Source organism: Quercus robur, chromosome 7 (genome assembly GCF_932294415.1).
Source record: "Quercus robur chromosome 7, dhQueRobu3.1, whole genome shotgun sequence".
Lineage (NCBI taxonomy): Eukaryota > Viridiplantae > Streptophyta > Magnoliopsida > Fagales > Fagaceae > Quercus > Quercus robur.
The window spans coordinates 38,884,033-38,904,400 of NC_065540.1; the positions used below are offsets into that span (position 1 = coordinate 38,884,033).

The 20,368-nt window shown below is 38.5% G+C and overlaps 1 protein-coding gene across 1 annotated transcript; it reads right to left on the reverse strand.

The window, feature by feature from the left end:
- Positions 1 to 16,532: 16,532 nt before the first annotated feature.
- Positions 16,533 to 17,405, reverse strand: LOC126691360 (uncharacterized). The gene has a single exon (XM_050386411.1). It carries the CDS (start codon positions 17,403 to 17,405, stop codon positions 16,533 to 16,535), a length of 873 nt encoding a protein of 290 aa, XP_050242368.1.
- Positions 17,406 to 20,368: the final 2,963 nt, after the last annotated feature.

Sequence of the window (20,368 nt, forward strand, 5' to 3'; positions counted from 1 at the left end):
GCTCATGTACCAATCTGCCTATTTTCAAAATTAGGCAGATTTGTGAGGTACCCGAGTCCACCAAACTCGGGTACCAATCTGCCTAATTTTTTAAAATAGGCAGATTGATACCCGAGCTTGGTGGACTCGGGTACCAATTTGCCTAATTTTTTAAAACTGTCAGATTTGTACCTGAGTTTGGTGAACTAATTCTCTTTTTTTTTTTTTTGGATTGATTTTGGTAAATTAAAATTATAATAAACTAGTCGCAGACCCGCGCGTTGTGCGTGATTATTTTTTATGGTGGTCTCATTATTATTATTATTATTATTATTATTTTGTAATTTGAACTAATTTAATGAAAAGTAATGCATTTCATAATCATATTTATCACAAAATATTTTTTTTATTATTGTAGAATTGTTTTATTTAAAATTTGAAACCTTAATTCTACCATAGTTGGTTGACTAATTTTTACTTCCCTAAGTCAATTAAACACGTTTTGCATGCTACATTTAAACCTTCTTTTCCATAAGGGTTGAAATAATGTGCGTAATATTTTTTTTTCTATGGAAGTTAAAAAGAATAAAATTCACCTTGTCTTGATGTTTTCTAAAAATTAAATTTGGAGATTCTCTTTCAATAATTGTGAAAATTCCAAGCAATAATTCAGAAGGTAATACATGTTACATGTTCATGCTTTGATTAATTGTGTAATTGTATGATTGATTTGGGTTGTAATTTATAAGTTGAATATGGTGGTGTATATCCAAAAGGGTCTAACTATGTTGTTTATGATATTGAATATAGTGTTGTGTGTGATTTATAAAGTAGCGACAGTTGTAGTAATTAAAAATTGGTTTTTCATTGTCTTTTAAGTTAATAAAAACCTTACATCTACTTTTTTTTTCAAAAAACTTTTACATATTTTTTTAACGTGAATCTTTACGTATACCTTAATAAGTAAACCCTATACATTTCATTTTCTTAGATGCATAAAAAAAAGACATCTATTCCATAATAATAGTGGCTAATTAGTTTTTTCATGTTCTCATTTATAACGTTTCTTACTATTATCATATTTTACTGGCCGTTGATTTTCATAATAGAGGCATTAAATGAGAGTTAAATTCTTAGAACCTTTCATTAGATTTTAAAAGTCATGGTGTGTGAAGAATATAAGCATTTAAGGACTTTTTTTTTATATTTTATTATTTATAAATAATGTTATATGAAATGTCAAAAAAAAAAAAAGATTTTGAAAATTTTCATCTTTATTTCTTATATATTTCTATTATTACTGAAGAACGTTTTCCTTTTAGTTTTGATAATAAATATGATTTTCTAGATTAGAGTTTGATTAGTTTCAAGTTTAAATTTTGTATGATTTTATTTAATTGTTGATTATATGATTTAATTAAGTGAATTTAACGATTTATTTATTTGCGTTGTAAAGTTTATAATAACATTCCTAAGGTCGTCTTTAATTAATTTTTTACTCCTTTAGCCATCGGTCTCTTTGTTTTCCAATTAACGGTTACTAATTAATTTATTTAATTGACGTTTGATTTCTTTTACTAATCTCTTTCTCTCCTTCTTTGTTAACATCCTATTGTTTTCCCAAATTTGATGATAATTCTAATGTACTAAATATGCATATTGTAACGTTTATTTTTATTTTTATTTTTATTTTACTCCATTTTGCTGCCATGAAGTTAGTACATCCATAACTATTAGTTTATTATTTTATGATATGTTTGGTTTGATATTGTTATTATTATTATTATTATTATTATTATAAATTTAGTGTTTCTAAAATAGCATGTGTTTTGTATTCTCTTTTTCTATTAATGCATTGTAACGTTTTATGGGAATACTTTATAAGAAAATTGTTTATTCTTTTTTTTTTTTTTTTAAATTGAGTGTTTCTAAATTGACATTTGTTTTGTATTTCATTTTTCCATTGATGCATTGTAACATTTCATGGGAAGACTTTATAAGAACAATTTTTATTTATTGAATAAAATATTATACGTTTAATTTAAAAAAAAATGAGACAAAATATAAATAATTATGATATGGAGGATGTTGCTAAATTTAAATGTTGAATAAAATAATAAAAATAAAATTTATAGCAATAAACACCATATTATTTTAGTTATGCTATGTAATAAAATAATATTATATTTTTATATACTATTTTTATTATGCAATAATATAACATTTAACAACCAATGAGAATAAAAAAGATAACAACATAAAATATAAAACTAAATCGTATCAAGCTGGATTACTTGTCAATTCCAATTTTAGCAAACTAACTAACTTCTAGTAGTCTAAAACTGATTTCTGCGATGCATTTGGTGGAGCTTTCAATACTGCTTCAGTATGTTTTGATGGTCAACCTATTACACAAAAATTGAAAAAAAAAAAAAAAAAATATATATATATATATATAGAGAGAGAGAGAGAGAGAGAGAGAGAGAGGATTTTGTGTGTGGAAAAATAGAAATTATGCATGGAATAAGAGGGAGAATGACAATTTTATAGCATGAGGATAAGAATAAGAATAGTAAAAAATAAAGGAAGATAAAAAGATAGAATAATATTAATATTGAGAGTAGTGGGAATATGAAAAGTTGAAATGGAATGAGAAAGGTTGAAGAAAGTTAAGGTAGAGAGTAGTGGAGATATGAAAAGATAAAATGGAATTGAAAATTTAATAATAAATAAGAATAATTAAAAATAAGATAAATTAAATATGATATTTTGATTGTAATATAATAGAGTTTTTAATTCACTTTAAATGTTAAAAAATTGTATAAAAAAATTGGAAAAAAATTGATAATGACATGGCTGTTGACGTGGCTCAATGGGAGCGTAGCAACATTAAATGCTACGTTTCAGCTTTTAGTAATATATAGATGAATGCTTGGATCCCGAGTTCACCAAAGTCGGGTACATGGGTAATTCTCTTTTTCTTTTCTTTTTTTTTTAAATTGGCGAGAATTAATTAGAATGGTTTCTCATCTTCTTTCAGTATTTCTTTTTGGTGTGTCTATCAAAATTATTGGGAAAAAAAAGTTATCCTTACTGTAGTTTACTTTAAAGTTGTAAATCATGAATCAGACCAACAAGAAAGCATTGAAAAGCTTTAGCTGCCCTAAACTATGCTCCAGATACATCTTTAACTTCTTTGGTGAATATAGTAGCCATATTAAAAATCAATGGACTTCATTGTTTCTTTGCAATGGTTATTGCGTGAACAGGCAACTGTTCAGAAATGGATTTTATTATCATCACGAATGTGACTGTAATTATTATCATCATCACAGCCTGATTCAAGAAGCGATAAAAATAGAGAAATATATCAAATAGAAATCTACCATTGATCAGTCTTGAAGAGCAATCATATTATTTCTTGTATCAAACTTGAGATCCTGGCTTAGTTTGACATTACGCAACATGTACAGCAGCATAAAATGATGTCTTAGTTTTGGTAGTACTAAAAAGGATATAAATCTAAGCACCCATTAAAATGCTTTCAAGCCATTCAAGATGAGAGTAGTATGATAAGAAAAAGGAGATCAAAGGCAAGGCCCACTAATAATGACAGCCATGCCATAAAAGGAAACTATAACAATATCAGTAGTTAGATGACCAGTTGGCAGCACTTCCAACTCTTGGCATGCTGACAGTTTCCCTCTTCGACTCTTCATCCACGGTGAAAGTTACACCACACACCTGACCAGAACTGTCCACCCTTGGCACAGGCTTCACCTTATTAAGGGGGTGTTCATAACTCCTCAAGCCTCCAGACGATGTGAAGAAGCATCCTTTGGAAAACAACAGAAACAGATAAATCAGCAAGCTAGTAGTCATGCTCATGAAGTAATATCAAACAAATAGACTATAGTATTAGTATCTGGAAGTTCATGCTAATAATTACACAAAATCAAAACAAGTCCTACTTTTTTTTTTAAACAATGTGGTAGATAAATGACAGGGAAGATAAATGGGAAAATCAGTCGATTAGAAAGTAGATTTTGAAGCTTGTTCTTGATATAGCAGTTTGATATCACCCACATACCTAAAGCTCACATAAAAGCTTTTATCCCCCATATTTTAAAACCAAAAATTTTGACATCTGGATCATTAAGAAAAGCAAAAAGAATCCTAAATAACCGCTCCATGAGGGCAACCATTTCCCTAACATGTTAAAACTGGCACATATTATTCATGACCAATAATATGACCAATCTATTATTCATGACCAATCTATTATATACCAGCCCAGACCCAATAAAATGGCACATATTATTCATGACCAATCTATGGTTAGATCCTATAAAAAAATAAAATAAAATAAAATAACTGCAATTAGAAAACATTTAGAAAAAGACTTACAAAATTAAATCTACAGTCAAGTAAAATTGAACAAAAAAAAAAAAAGCTATAAGTTAAAGAGAAGGTCTGTCAAGGCCCTTAAATGCCAACAACAGATAGCTCTTTCATTTCCTAGTAAGTTTTAAAATGAAATAGAAAATACTGTAAGGAGAATGCAGAAAAAAAAGAGAGAACACAAGGGGGTTACGTAGTTTGGTCTGCCGGCTTACCTCTGCAATTTAAAGTCTTTGATGGCTACAACTTTGATATTAGAACTATGCATACTACAATGAATCATAGTAAGGTATAGGCCAAAATGGCCAAATACCATCAATTCTTGAAATATTTTGCAAAAATAGGGACTTGACCATGCTGAATTTGAATACTTATCACTTCATTCACATCAAATCCTATTTTTTGTTTCAATCCAATGGAAGATATGATTGAAAAACACTTGTAAGAAATGGGCATTAGCATTTTACACATAATGATCCAACACATACAAAATCAACACTAGAAATAATGTAGTCATCAACACCAAGCATAAGAAGAGAAAGTCTTAGTCCCAAAACTTTGGAATTGGGTATGCATCCTCAAGAGACTAATTGGAATGAACCACATGTACACAAGCAACGATGATATTTTAACGATATATGTCATATTTGGCCCTTAAAATTTTTTCCAATATTTCTTAAGTTATAAAAATACATAATTGAATGGCATATAGCATGCATTTTGTTTCAAGTTGCATTTAGAAGAATGCCACGGTTCAAAATTAGCGTACCTAGTCTGCAAGACCACCACTCATCGGTACCTCATTTCGCTTAGGGCATGTTCTTCGGTTATGCCCCTCTTGGTCACACAACCCGCATTGCACCTTCCTCCCCCCCTCCTTCCATGGTGTGGTTATCGGCCGGTTCCCACCCTCGTCCATCTCATTCCTGATTCGTGTTGAGACAGGGCGACCATTCTCTCGAATCAATTGGGGGTTAGGGAGGACCCTTCGAGTTTCTTCAGGATTCGGCCATGATAATCTATCTTTCAACGCAGGGAAAATGAGAGCATAGCTCCTAAACAGTGCATCCACGTTATTGCATGGGTCAATGTACTGCTCTGCATCATGTCAATACCTAATACAAACTGCAATGACATGTGAACATGGTATCTTGTACAGCTTCCATTTTTCACATGTACAAGTTCTTTGCAACAAATTAACTCCATGTGTGTGGTTCCCATGTCCATCACTCCCTACATTATGCGATGTATCTACTTGATATGATTGTTGTTGCGCGCTCAATCTCGTCACCCTGTGATGCTCCGCCTTCGCCTTATTTCTCATGAAGATATCCAAGGCATATTTAGTCCATTTTTGTCCCGAATTTAACTATGCTATGCTCTTATTGCGACGATCATTGAAATAAGAATTCAATTTCAACCATGTGTATTTCACCATTGCCGTAATGGGCAAGCTACAAGCACCCTTTAGAACACCATTGAAGCACTTGGAGATGTTTGTAGTCATCGCCCCATAACGATAACCCTTGTCAAAAGTTAGAGCCCATTTCTCTTTGGGCACATCCTTCAGATATTGGTGCGCATCCCGGTTGACATTCTCAATTAACTCGAAGGTGGCATTGAACTTTCGCTCCTGGGTAGCACTTGCTGCCCTCCATACTAGATTCTTTAAAGTTTCATTGTTCCATCTAGTGTTGACGTTACTACATAGATGACAAAGGCAGTAATGATGTTCTATCATGGGAGGCCGCAGGGATAAGTCTCGATTAGTGTCTCTAAAGATAGCTTGTATCCCAGGGTGTATGTCAGATATGACACACAGGTGTCTCCGGTCGGTAACATACGTTCTTATACAAGCCAAGAACCAACCTCAAGTCTCTGTGCTCTCGCTCTCGACAACGGCGAAGGCTACTGGATAAATTTTATTATTAGCATCTGTCGCCATTGCAATCATCAATTTCCCTTTATATTTTCCATAGAGGTGGGTTGCATCAATGCTAATCACAGGCCTACACTTCTTGAACCCAACAATACATGGACGAAACACCCAAAATACGGACTTGAATGTACAGGTTCCTCGTTCATAATTATCGTCCACTATTAACTTATACTCTGTACCCGCACTTGCATCCTTAAGTCCTGCCAAAAAACGCGGCAACTCTGCATAAGACTCCTTAAAATCCCCGTATATAGCTGCAACGGCCTTTTGTTTGGCATCCCATACCTTGTATGTGAACCATAATGATTACGTTAGAAATGAATACAAGTTAAATAAAAAAACTTGAAGAAAACAAATCAGGACTTGTAACGCTATAATATTTCTTCGCTCCGCATTCCTTTTTTCCTTTTCTTTTTTGAATTTCAATTTTCATAATATAAAGTATTCATGGGTTTTGGGAAAAAAAATATCATGATTATACTTCCCAAAAGACTGATGTCTCTACGTTGTATTGAAAATAGAATGCAAGTTAATGAATAGAATACCTTGTAGTGAGATACTTCATGTTTTAAATCTGCCAAAGCAACGTGGCGTAAGTTCTTTATCTTATATGCAGGGTCTTCTCGTATATAGCGCTAAAGTACATATGCTAGGAACACCAAATCAATTATCCAACCATCATGAGCATTCTGAATTTTGTCGCATGTGTGGGGGCCCTTGCATTTTGCGATCTTCCAGACATTGTCTTCCTTTGAACATATCGCACGGACTGACCATGGATAGGAATCATCCTCGCAACTCACCATAAGCCTTTCTGAGTCTGAATGCTCAGTTTTGAAGCTAAAATTCTCTTGCACTGCGTACCAGGTCAACGCATGTCGCACCACCAATTTAATCGCGAATACCATCCCTTTAATTGGCTGCTCCCCAGGCGTCCATGGTAATACTTCTGCTAGCATAACCGGTGATGGATCAAACATATTATCCCAACTGTTTTTGGTGAACCATTCCGGCGTAGGATCGGGACCGGGGCATGTCTCTCTATTCTTTTCTACAACCACATCTTCGATATGATCAACATCCTCATGTTCACCCATGGTATCTAGGAGGTCCTCGAAGTCATCCCTAGTAACATCGATATGGGTTGCATCATCACCAAGTCCGTGATCATCTATATTTTCGGATGTGCTCCTATGTAGCTCATCATTAGCTAAATGCTCTCCTTCATGCACTTGCTGGGGCCCTTCCTCCTCATCAATCGAGTTCACATGGACAAATGTCTGCCACGGTTCACTGCCATACCCATCTCCTGTGTTCTCTACACACCCTTGATAAGATCTTTCTGGTATTGAGTCGATGTGCTCATCTACTCTTCCATCCAAAACAGTATGTTGTGAACCCTCTCCAGCCTCTACTGTGGCGGGCTCAACAGTGATATAGAGATCTGAAGCAATGAATCCTCGAGCCACCATTTGTGCAACCATTTCCCACATCATCTTCACTTCGGTGCCACTCGATAATTGTAGTGAATTGTAGAAAACCTGCGTGTCTACAACCCGTTGAGGTGCTCGATACACGATGGAAATGTTATGCCTAGAGTGATCTAACCCCATCGCCTTCAATATTCTTCGTTGCAAGTTCGTAAGCCCTATCCCACGTTTCAACTTAACATATTTTTGCTTTTGGTTCGAGCCTTGGTATGACAACCCATGCAACTCATGATAATACATCTCCCCGTCATAGTACACATAGAAAAAGTGAAAATCCATCACCGACCTGTTATTTACAATATAAAAGTTGTCATCATCTATAACCACTTAAATAAATATGGCGTATGATAAAAACAATTTATATTCAAACTCAACCTCCTCAACTTTGTGTATAGAGATATAAATAATTTTCAATCGTTTTAACCACATATCTATAATTTATAATAGATTTAATTACAATACTTGGCTGCCAGAAAATTGTTAAAAAAAACTGTATTTTATTTAATATTTAGATAACTTGTAAATTATAGAATAAACAATATACAATGACATAGTATTCTTTTACATCTAAATAAATAAATACATAGAAACATAAAATATAAAATGAATTCTTCAAAGCATAGGCAAATATAATGACAATGATACGAATTTTTTTCTTCTTCTTGAGTTTTTTGTTATTTAGATATATGGTTTATGTTAATTGTGGCCCCCCCAAATGAATTTTGATATTGTATACACGTTCATTTTTTTTACCAATATCACTATTCACAGCACTTGCCTCTCTTGCTTATCTCATAAATAGCTTAACCCATAAATGAATGATGAAATCCTGTTATTTCTTAATTTTTTTACAATTTTAAAATCTGAATTTTTGTTATAAACTTAAATTTTAAATATTTAGAAGGATAGAGAAATAAATGCTGAATGGGGCATATTTTAAGAAGCAATCAAACATTAAGATATATACACAACTTTACAAGTATTTGCTATATTTTTAATATTTTTAGATTTCACAAAATAAAATAAAAAACTTATAGTTGATTTTTTTTCTTAATTTATTTTAAGGAATCAAAGTACATGTCTAAACTTTATGTATTATTCTTCTAAAGCATATAATAATTTATGGATTTACTATCTCTCTTTCAACTATTAGTAATTATGAGTTGGTTATTTTTTTTTCTTTCTTTTAACAAAAAAAAAAATATATGCTTCTTGATATCGCTTCGAATCAGTAAGGTGGATGGCCTGGCTTCGGTTGGCTATCGAAACGGTTGAAGGCCTACAAGGAACAAAACACAATCAAAGAGGAGACCGGAGAAGACCAGTCGAACCCCCTCCGATGGAGAAGTTAGTCTCGCAACGAAGGATGTTCCAAGTATTTGGGAAAATTGTCTGAGAGAAATTCTTACCGCTGTCGGGTTCAGACCGGTCCTTTATATAGGGAGCCTGGGACGGTTATTTGTCCAATAACCTCCCCAGGATTTGTGGAAGCCAACAAGTCCGGAGTTAACTTCCTCAACGGCTATAAAACTGTAACCGCTAACGGAAGTTAACTTATTCGAAAGATTTGTTGAGATAGTTGTGGGTTTAGTTGAAAGTTCTAAGTGTTGCACTTTCGTCCGTCTGGTGTAGGACAGTTTGGTCGTCCAAGGATATTTGGTGATTGTTCATGGACGATCATGTCGTCCATGGGAGACTCTTTATAGAGTAGTGCTATTGTCCATGGGAGTTTTTCCTTCTTCTGGGTTGACTCTTGGAAAAACCTGCGCTGCAAATTTTGGACGATCCGTTTGGACGAATTGGAGATGGATTATTTTCTGATTCCCCATCAGTTGCCCCTTTGTTCAAAGGGTCGTCCAGGGCATTGTTGTGATTTTAACAAAATTTCAATTTTTCGTACGCCACGTGTTACGAAACTGTTGGTTGGCCGATCGTGTCGATCCCATTTCCCAAAGGATTTGCCACGTGTCAATCTATGAGTGGCGAGTGTCGTTTCGTTGGTCCTGTTGCTGGGGCCTATAAATAGTGCATTCTCTTTCATGCCCCTTACTTTTTTTCTCATTCTCTCTTCTACCAACTCGTCCAAGATCCTCGTCTAGCCCTCGTCCTAGTTTCATCAGGTATTTCCTCTTTCTCTTTTTAGGTTCATTTTAAGTCTTCTCTTCATTTCAACCATGTCTTCGTCTAGTAGTTTAGAGAGAGAGATAGACGAGTACCAGGATGGTTCCTCAGGGAGTGAGGGTAGTGTAGATAGTTCGTCCTGCAGTGATTCCTCAGACGAGCATTACTCGTCTGGGTTTCCTGGCATTCCCTTAGAGGAATTTCAGGAATTGCGTCGTAGGGCGGCTTCTGGTTCTGGGGCTAGCTCGTCCAGACAGCCATCTAGTCCTCCTTAAGACGAGGATGAGGATGAAGAAGATGTCATTTATAGTTGTGCCCCAGAGGTAGAATCCACCTTAGACGCTGCTAAGTTGAAAATTCTTGTAGATAGATATCAAATCCCTAAAGAATTTAATCCTCGTCTACCCAAGGTTGGAGAATGGTGTTGTTCTCCTTCCTCTGGCTTAGGGGTATACGCTTCTTACCTTCTAGCTGGTCTTAGGTTTCCTCTCAAATCTTTTTGCAGAGACCTCTTCCAAAGGTTGGGTATTGGACCTAACCAGCTCAACCCCAATGGTTGGAGGACGATAGTTGCCATGCAAGTATTATGGCGTGAGGCATTGGAAGGGGACCGTCCAATTACAGTGGACGAGTTCCTTTACTGTTATAAGCCCTCAGAGATCAAAAAATTTGCTGGTTTCTACCAGTTCTCGTCCAGAGGTTCATATTACAGTTTAATAAAGGGTCGTAGTTCGTCTGACCGGCTTTGGAAAAAAGAATTTTTTATTATTTCTGGAAATTGGGCTGGGGACCTAGCTGATGTGGGTAATCCCCTCTTCCCACCTTTTACCAGCCCTCTAGGTCGTCTTCGTCCTGAGGGTATGTTTTTCTTTCCATTTTATCCCGTTTATCCTTCAATTTTTTTATATATGTTAGTCGTCTAACCTTATCTTTTGGTGATGCAGCTGTTGCTCGTCCACACTTGGATAAGTTTTTCTTTGACCGGATAGAAGTGGTTCGCACCTTTCCAAGAAGGACTTTCCACGACTTAGTTACCCTTAGTCGTCTAGCAACTTGGGGACTTGGTCTAGCTCCTACCGCTGAGAACTTAAGTCACGAGGAGCTCACTCGTCGAAGTAAGTGTCGTCCATTATATTTTATTATTTCAGTTCTCCTTTCTTTTTTATTTTTTAATTTTTCTGATTAATTTTCCTCATCATAGGGATAAGCACGATAAGGGAAAACAAAGAGAAAACAGTGGCTAGCGGGGACGAGGATGTTGCTGCCCCTACTGCCAAAGTGGCTTCCGTCCAGGCTGGGAAGAGGAAGTCTAAGCCAATCTCAAGTACTGTGGATCTGGACGACCTCCCCAGTCGTCATGGCCACAAGAAGCAAAAGTCAATTAAGACTTCCCTTCCAAAGGTTCCCAAGTTCGTACCACCAACAGTGAACTTGGACGAACCTGTGGTGGATGTAGAGCCCGTCCAAACAGTTCATCCTGTCTAGTCTGATCCTCCCCCTCCTCCCAAAGCTTCTCATAAGCCTAGCCCTTTTGAGTCCTCTGATCGTCCACCTAATTTGGTTTTGGACAAGGGTTACGCATGGAGGACGTTCAAAGGAATCGTCACTGAGCGTGAAGTTAACGAATGTTACAACATGTCAGTGAAGGAGTTTGAACGCTCTGGCATCCATGACCTTTTCAAGGTAAGTTTCTTCCTCGTCCTTGTGTATAAACATTTTATCTTGAATGAAATGTCTAACTCTTTTTCGTCCAAATGCAGGCTATGTCAAAGTTTTATACAGCAACCTGTCAAGCCAAGGAGCTTGCTTCAGATGCTAAGATGGCCAAGGATAAGGCTAAGGAGCTAAGCCATGAGATTTTATCCAAAAAGGGGGAGGTCATTAGGTTGACTGAGGATTTTAATCGTCTGTTGGGAAGCGAGACGAAGCTGAAGAACGAAGTGGAAGAGCTCAAAGCTGACAACTTAGAGAAGGATACCCGCATCGTCCATCTCGAAGGACAAGTTTCAGAGCTTACCTCGTCCTTGGAGAAGGCACATGAAGAAGCAATTGCTGCCTTTAAGAAGTCTGACGAGTATAAGAATCGTCTAGATAGTCATTATGCAACTGGCTATGAAGACTTCCGTGCTGATGCCAAAGAGGCATATCCTGATTTGGACTTCAACTCCTTCAAGCTTCCTCTTGCTACAGAGAGTTCCGTGTTGCAGACGAGTTCCGAGGACGTCAACATCATGGACGACGCTAATACTGAGGTCACCCAGGACGACCCCAAGGCTAGTTTGCCTAAATGATTTGCAATTTCCTTTAAAATTTGTTTTACTTTTATCTGGAAGTGCCCGTTGTTTTGGGCTTTGTTTCTTCTTTTTCTTTTTATTCCAGTTCATACAAGTACAATTGTCTCGTCCAAGATTGTGGACGAGTTTTATATACAGTTTCATTTTCACAACTTAAGGGGTTTTTGGACGTGGGTCGTCCACCCTTCTTTGAATTTCATGAAAGAATGAATATTTCTATTTTCATCTTCCATTGTGTTTGAATATATACATTTCCAGCTTTATGTATGAAATTTTTATTTTCATAAGTCATCATTTGACTGTGTGGTTCGTCCACCCAGGAATTCAGTTCGCCTCGTCTTGAGTATGGGGGTGAATTTTTATTACATCACCAAGATAGAGTAAATTGATTCCTTTTAGCTAGATTTTTCATCATTCAAGATTATGGACGTTCATTTTGTCGTCCTTGATGATTAGACTTTCCAGCGATTTCTCGTCCAATGCAATGGATTGTTAAGCTAGTTTTGAAGTCTTTGCTTGTCCGTGTCTCGGACGAACACTTCTGGGAATTGATCTCGTCTTGAGTTTTAGACGGGTATACCCTTAACTTAGGTTTCATCTTGTCTTATGCTCTGGACGGATGGACCTTAGCTTCATTTTTAGCTTAGGTTTCATCTCGTCTCACGCTTTGGACGGATGTACCTTGTTTCATTTTTCCTTTGGAGGAAAGCTTATGGACGATATATCCTTGCGTCCAAGGATTTCATTCGTCCATGCTTATCTTTCTTTTTTGTGGATCAATCTGAATGAACATACAAAGGATTCCAATAATATAATTGAAAACACAATATATATATATATATATTTGAAAATCCAAACTTATGTAAACATTCGTTCACAGGCATGGCACATGCTCGTGAGCTAGTGCCTTATTGAATTAAAAATACAAACCAACTCGTCCATGAATAGCACAAAAGTGAAAACACTAATGTACTTTCTAGGGGATTATTAAAATACTTAAAACACACGATAGTAGTAAACACTTATGCTCGTCCAGGTATCTCGTCCAAGGACACTGGTGAAGAGTTAGCACTCATTGATGGTATTTCCTGAGGTGCTCATCATTCCAAGGGTGTTCCAGCCTCTGTCCATCCAAAGCTTCCAAATAATAGGATCCTTGCCTCTTGCAGTTGATAACTCTATAAGGTCCTTCCCAATTTGGGCCAAGTTTCCCGTAGGTCGGGTTTCTTGTTGCCAAGGTAACCCTCTTCAGGAAGAGATCCCCGTTGTTGAAATGCCTAGGCTTCACCATGGCGTCATATTGCCTTGCCATGAGATTTTTGTACCTCGCTGTCCTCTGTTCTGCATCCATCCTGACCTCGTCCATAAGGTCAAGGTTAAGACGAAGCTGTTCTTCGTTTTCTTCAGTTTGATACTTCCTCACCCTATGGCTCATCATGTGTACTTCTGCTGGTATAACTGTCTCACTTCCATAGGCTAGTTTAAAAGGTGTTTCCCCTATTGGAGTTCTCGCTGTCGTTCTATAAGCCCATAAAACCCCTGGTAACTTATCCGACCATACTCCCTTTGCCCCTTCGAGCCGAGTCTTGATGATTTTCAACAAGGATCGGTTCGCTACTTCCGCCTGGCCATTGGCCTGTGGGTGGGAGGGTGAGGAGTAATGGTTCTTCATTCCAAGCTGTTCACAAAATTCCCTGAAAGGTGTGTTGTCAAACTGTCGTCCATTGTCAGACACTAGTACTCTAGGTACCCCGAATCTGCATACAATGTTCTTCCAGACGAAGTTCTTGACATTCTGCTGCGTAATTTTTGCTAAGGGTTCGGCTTCCACCCTTTTTGTGAAGTAATCTATCCCTACTACCAGAAACTTTATTTGCCGAGTTCCAGTCGGAAAGGGCCCCAAAATGTCCAGTCCCCATTGCGCGAACGGCCAAGGGGCCATCATTGGCATGAGATACTCTGCTGGCTGTCTGGGAATGTTGCTGAAGCGTTGACATTGATCACATACTTTGACATATGCCTTGGCATCAGCTTGGATGGTTGGCCAATAGAATCCGCTACGGATGACTTTATGGACGAGTGATCTGGCTCCTGAATGGTTTTCGCATGCTCCTTCGTGAACCTCCCTCAACATGTAATTTGCCTCGTCTGGAGCCAAACATCTTAAGAGAGGCTGGGAAAAACCTCTTTTGTATAACACTTCGTCCATAAGTACATACCTGGCTGACTTGACCCTGAGCTTCCTAGCTTCGTCCTTCTCTTCTGGAAGCCTTCCGTCTTTTAAGTATGACACTATTGGGGTCATCCAATTTCCGTCACCTTCTATCTGCAGCATTTCTGGAAGGTCTATACTTGGCATGTAGTGTACTTCATCTAACTCGTCCAACGCTTCATTCGCAAAAGCTTCCTTTGCCAGAATATCTGCTTCCATATTCTCTTCCCTCGGGATTTGAACAAAATCAGCTTTTTTGAATTTCTTCACAAGGCGTACCACCTTCTGTAAATATTTCTTCATTCTGTCTTCCTTGACTTCGCATGTCCCATTTACTTGGCTTATGACCAATTGAGAGTCTCCCAAAACAAGTATTGAGTCTGCTTCTACAGACTTGGCCAACTCCAACCCCTTTAGAAGGGCTTCATACTCCACTTCGTTGTTAGTAGTCTGGTATTGCAAACGGGCCTTGTATTTTAACTTGTCTCCTTCTGGCGACTGCAAAACAACTCCTATTCCTCCAGCATACAATGTAGACGATCCATCTACATGGATGACCCATTTGTTATTGTACTCTCCTTCCCCAAGATCCTCATGACTCGGAGTGAAGTCTGCGATGAAATCTGCTAGGGCTTGAGCCTTTATTGCATTTCTCGGTTGGTACCGAATGTCGAATTCACTAAGTTCCACCGCCCATTGAATCAGCCGTCCTGCGGCTTCCAGCTTGTTCATTGCCTTCTTGAGCGGATGGTCCGTCATGACGTTGATGACATGAACTTGGAAGTAATGTCTTAACTTCCTAGAAGCTGTTATCAGTGCAAAAGCCAATTTCTCTATAAGCGGATACCTTCCCTCTGCTCCTCTGAGTGCTCAGCTAGTGTAGTACACAGGTTTTTGTACTTTCCCTTCTTCTCTGATTAAAGTTGAACTTACGGCGTGTGGGGACACCGCTAAGTATAGGTAGAGTTCTTCTCCTTGCACGGACGGACTTAATAATGGGGCAGTAGTGAGATAGTCCTTCAGGTCTTGGAAGGCCCTTTGACATTCGTCCGTCCATTCAAATGCCTTCCTGAGGACTTTGAAGAAAGGTAAACATTTGTCTGTGGCTTTCAAAACAAATCTGTTCAAAGCTGCAACTCGTCCTGTGAGGGATTGGACTTCCTTGATACTCTTCGGTGGCTCCATGTCCAATATAGCTTGGATCTTGTCTGGATTCACCTCAATTCCTCTTTGCGAAACCATGAACCCCAGAAACTTTCCCGACGATACTCCGAATGCACACTTACTTGGGTTCAACTTCATCTTATATCGCCGAAGTGTTTCAAAGGTTTCCTGTAGGTCGTCTAGATGGCTTCCCTCGTCTATGCTCTTCACGAGCATGTCATCGACATAAACCTCCACATTCCGTCCTATCTGTGGACGAAACATGTGATTCACTAACCTTTGATAAGTTGCCCCTGCGTTCTTTAAACCGAAGGGCATCACTTTGTAGCAAAACAAGCCTTGGCTGGTAATGAAGGAAGTTTTTTCCTGATCAGCTTCATCCATCTTAATCTGATTATATCCTAAGAAGGCGTCCATGAAGCTCAGCAACTGATGGCCAGAGTAGAGTCCACCAATTGATCAATGCGTGGCAGAGGATAACTATCCTTGGGACATGCTTTGTTCAAGTCAGTGAAGTCTACGCACATTCTCCACTTTCCATTAGCCTTCTTCACCATCACCACATTGGCTAACCAATCCGGGTAATAGACTTCCTTAATGAACTGTGCCGTGGTCAGTTTCTGAACCTCTTCCTTGATCGCCTTATCCCGCTCGGGTGCGAATACCTTTTTCTTCTGACGAACAGGCTTAAAATAGGGGTACACATTCAATCGATGAGTGATTACACTCGGGTCGATTCCTGGTATGTCGTCATGACTCCATGCAAAAACGTCGATACTCTTTCTCAGGAACTGGATGAGGTCTTTTCTTGCCTTCTCCTTCATACCTGTTCCAATTCTGGTGAATTTCTCAGGATCATCTTCTTGCAAAAGAACATCTTCCAATACCTCTATGGGCTCTGCAATAACCCTTCTTTCCTCGATGTTCATTGTCTACATCTGTTCATCCAAAGCCATCATGGCTAAGTAGCATTCTCTAGCTGCCAACTGATCTCCTTGTGCTTGCCCTATCCCGTACTCCGTAGGGAATTTGACTGATAGATGGTAGGTAGATGTTATCGCCTTCCAACTGTTCAGAGTTGGTCTTCCAATAATGGCATTATATGAAGACGAACAGTCCACCACGAGGAAATTGACTTCCCTAGTTATCTGCTGCGGGTATGACCCTACCACCACTGGTAATGTAATGGTGCCTGCGGGCTGCACCTTCATTCCTCCGAACCCTATCAGTGGTGAGCAGACTGGACGAAGTTGATCCTGCCCAAGCCTCATCTGTTGGAAGGCAGGGTAGTACAATATGTCCGTTGAGCTTCCATTATCAATTAACACTCTCCCGGTCGTATAATCTGCAATAAGCAGAGTAATGACAATCGCATCGTCATGCGGGTGATGGATCCTCTCAGCATCTTCGTCGGTGAAGGAAATGGCCGGCTCGTCCCTTGTCCTCGTCCGTGGTGATCGTCCAGATAGCTGGACGTTTTGCACCACTTTGAGATATGTCTTCTTCGACTTGGAAGATTGCCCCATCGAGTTTCCTCCAACGATAATCCTTATCTCTCCTAGTGGGGGCCGGGACGATTCCTCCATTTTTCCTTTCAACTTCTCATCTCTATGATCCCTTCCAATGAAGTGCCTCAGCTTTCCTGGTCTAATAAGATTCTCAATCTGCTGCTTCAGGTCATAACATTCATCTGTGTCATGCTCATGGTCCCTGTGGAAGCGATAATATTTACTCTTATTGCGCTTATTGGGATCTCCCTTCACCTTCTCTGGCCATTTTAGGGAAGAATCGTCTTTGATTTGCATGAGCACCTGATCAAGTGGAGCGTTCACGGGCGAATAATTCTAGCTTCTTCCCAAGGGACCTGTCTTCTTCTTATCTCGTTCCTTCTTATCTTTCGTCCGTCCCTTCTTTGGACGAGGGGCTTGTTCTGAATGTCGAGTTGGGTGTGCTTCATCCTTTCAGTTCTTTTCCTCTTCTTGGTTATGATCGCATCTTCTGCATTCATGAAATTCTGAGCCGAATGGACGAGCTCGGCCATGGTTTGAGGCTCCTTCTCATATAGCTTGTGGATAAATAAGTCAGAGTTGATCCCATTATGGAAGGCTACCAGTAGAAGCTTGTCGTCCACCTCGTCCACACTAAGGGCTTCCCTATTGAAGTGAGTGATGAATGACCGTAGGCTTTCGTTTTCCCCTTGTTCAATGGTGAGCAAGTTGGACGAAGAACGCTTGTGCCTCTGTCCCCCGATGAAATTGTTAACGAACAATTTGCTTAACTCTTCGAAAGAACTTACGGAACTTGGGGGTATCTTACTGAACCAAACTCGTGCCGGGTCTTTAAGGGTAGTAGGGAAGGCTCGACACATGATTTCATCAGGGACCCCTTGAAGGTGCATCGTTGTCTTGAATGTTGCAATGTGATCAAATGGGTCATGCGTCCCATCATACGAGTCCAGGGAAGGCAGTTTGAACTTTGATGGTAGAGGGTGGCCATTGATGGAAGCCATAAAAGGAGAGTCAGTTATGTGGACCAAATCTTCTATAGGATTCGTCCTCCTCATGTTCTCCTTCATCTCCTCCATGACTTTCTTCATTTGGTTCATCTCCTCTTTCAAGTGTGGCACCGCCCGTGAAGTGGTGCCTCTAAACTAACTTCCAATCTCCGTATTCTCTCTGTCACCATAGCCCTGTGTCTGTCCTTCGTGTTCCTCACGTGTCTGTCTTCTCTGATTGATCTCCATTCTTAACTCCTGGTTTTGGCGAGTCAATTCCGCCATTGCAGCCGCTATGGATTGCACATGCTGAACGGACGTCGTCTGCATGACTAGTGCAGATTGGCGATCACACTGGGGATCACTTGAAGCGCCTCTGCTTCCCTGACGGCCAGGGCTAGTAGCCCTCGACCTGGTCCTGACCATCCTAACCCTTTATCGCGGAAAAGAAAGTCGCAAAACAACCTTCGCTTCCCACAGACGGCGCCAACTGATATCGCTTTGAATCAGTAAGGTGGATGGCCTGGCTTCGGTTGGCTATCGAAACGGTTGAAGGCCTACAAGGAATAAAACACAATCAAAGAGGAGACCGGAGAAGACCGGTCAAACCCCCTCCGATGGAGAAGTTAGTCTCGCAAAGAAGGATGTTCCAAGTATTTGGGAAAATTGTCTGAGAGAAATTCTTACCGCTGTCGGGTTCAGACCGGTCCTTTATATAGGGAGCCTGGGACGGTTATTTGTCCAATAACCTCCCCAGGATTTGTGGAAGCCAACAAATCCGGAGTTAACTTCCTCAACGGCTATAAAACTGTAACCGCTAACGGAAGTTAACTTATTCGAAGGATTTGTTGAGATAGTTGTGGGTTTAGTCGAAAGTTCTAAGTGTTGCACTTTCGTCCGTCTGGTGTAGGACGATTTGGTCGTCCAAGGATATTTGGTGATTGTTCATGGACGATCATGTCGTCCATGGGAGACTCTTTATAGAGTAGTGCTATTGTCCATGGGAGTTTTTCCTTCTTCTGGGTTGACTCTTGGAAAAACCTGCGCTGCAAATTTTGGACGATCCGTTTGGACGAATTGGAGATAGATTATTTTCTGATTCCCCATCACTTCTAATTGCAATTGTTTCTTTACAATTTATTTTGTTACAATATAGTTGTGCTCCATTTGTTTTGACAAAAAAGTTATAAATATATATATATCAGCAGTTGTAAATGGACGCAGGGTCTTGCAAAAATCTCAACTCATGAATTGTGGTCATGCAAAAATAATCTCATACGAACCACACATGTAAACACAATCTAACAAAACATTTAACTATATTACCTCTATGTACATAGCAGGCAAGACCCAAAGTTTAAATGGTTTGTCTTCAATGGAAAAACACTGACACTAAGATTCGCAGATGGTGACCCAACAGTAGCTTTTGCTTCAGTATTCTTTCACATGGGCATTCTGACTCTTCACATGGACTTGGCAAGTGCAAGAGTCATCTCATAAATTCTACAAGTAAGCTGGTGAGGGTGGTTGTTAACGTACACCATTCATTGTGCATTAAGTTAGTAGTTGGCGCCAGAAAAGTGGGCAGGAGGTTTGTAAGGCTAAAATATTAAGAAATAATTATTTCCTATAGCAAATATTTCCACCTCTAACAAATAGAATAAGTGTTTGTAGATTGTAAGTGTCACTCTGTCATAAATTTATATTATAGTAATGTTACAACCACAAACTATTTTACATTTTTTACAAAATGTTAATATGGCCAACTTCTTATTGGTTTTTATTTAGGCCTACCATTAATATCCATTTTTTCATTTACTAATAATCACTTACCACATCAGCAGTTTGTAAAAAATTTTGAAAAATAGTTTGTATCTCTAGCATTATTCTTTATATTATATGTGTATGAGTGTATGTAATATTGATTGTGTGCATTATTTTTTGTTATAATGTTATTTGTGTAAATAATAATGTGTGTGGAAGTTTGTGTGTACAATATAAATATAAGAGAAATGTTTTGTCACTACTTTCATGGAAAATATAACAATTGCTTTAAGGGTATCCGTTAACATGACCCTAAATATAATATAACTTTATATGATTTAGTAATTACGAAATAAAGAAGGTTTGTTGCATGTGTGTTTATTGTCACCATATTATAATAATTTTTTGTTATAAAGTCAGAAAAATTCAAGAAATTTTTTTTGTAAAGTCAGTGATTGTTCAAGTATTTTATTGGTTAAGTAGACACGTAATGTGTTATTTATGTATGAA

Coding starts and splice junctions, on each gene's coding strand:
- LOC126691360 (XM_050386411.1), bottom strand. CDS start 17,405: ATGCAAATCAAAGACGATTCTTCCCTAAAATGGCCAGAGAAGGTGAAG.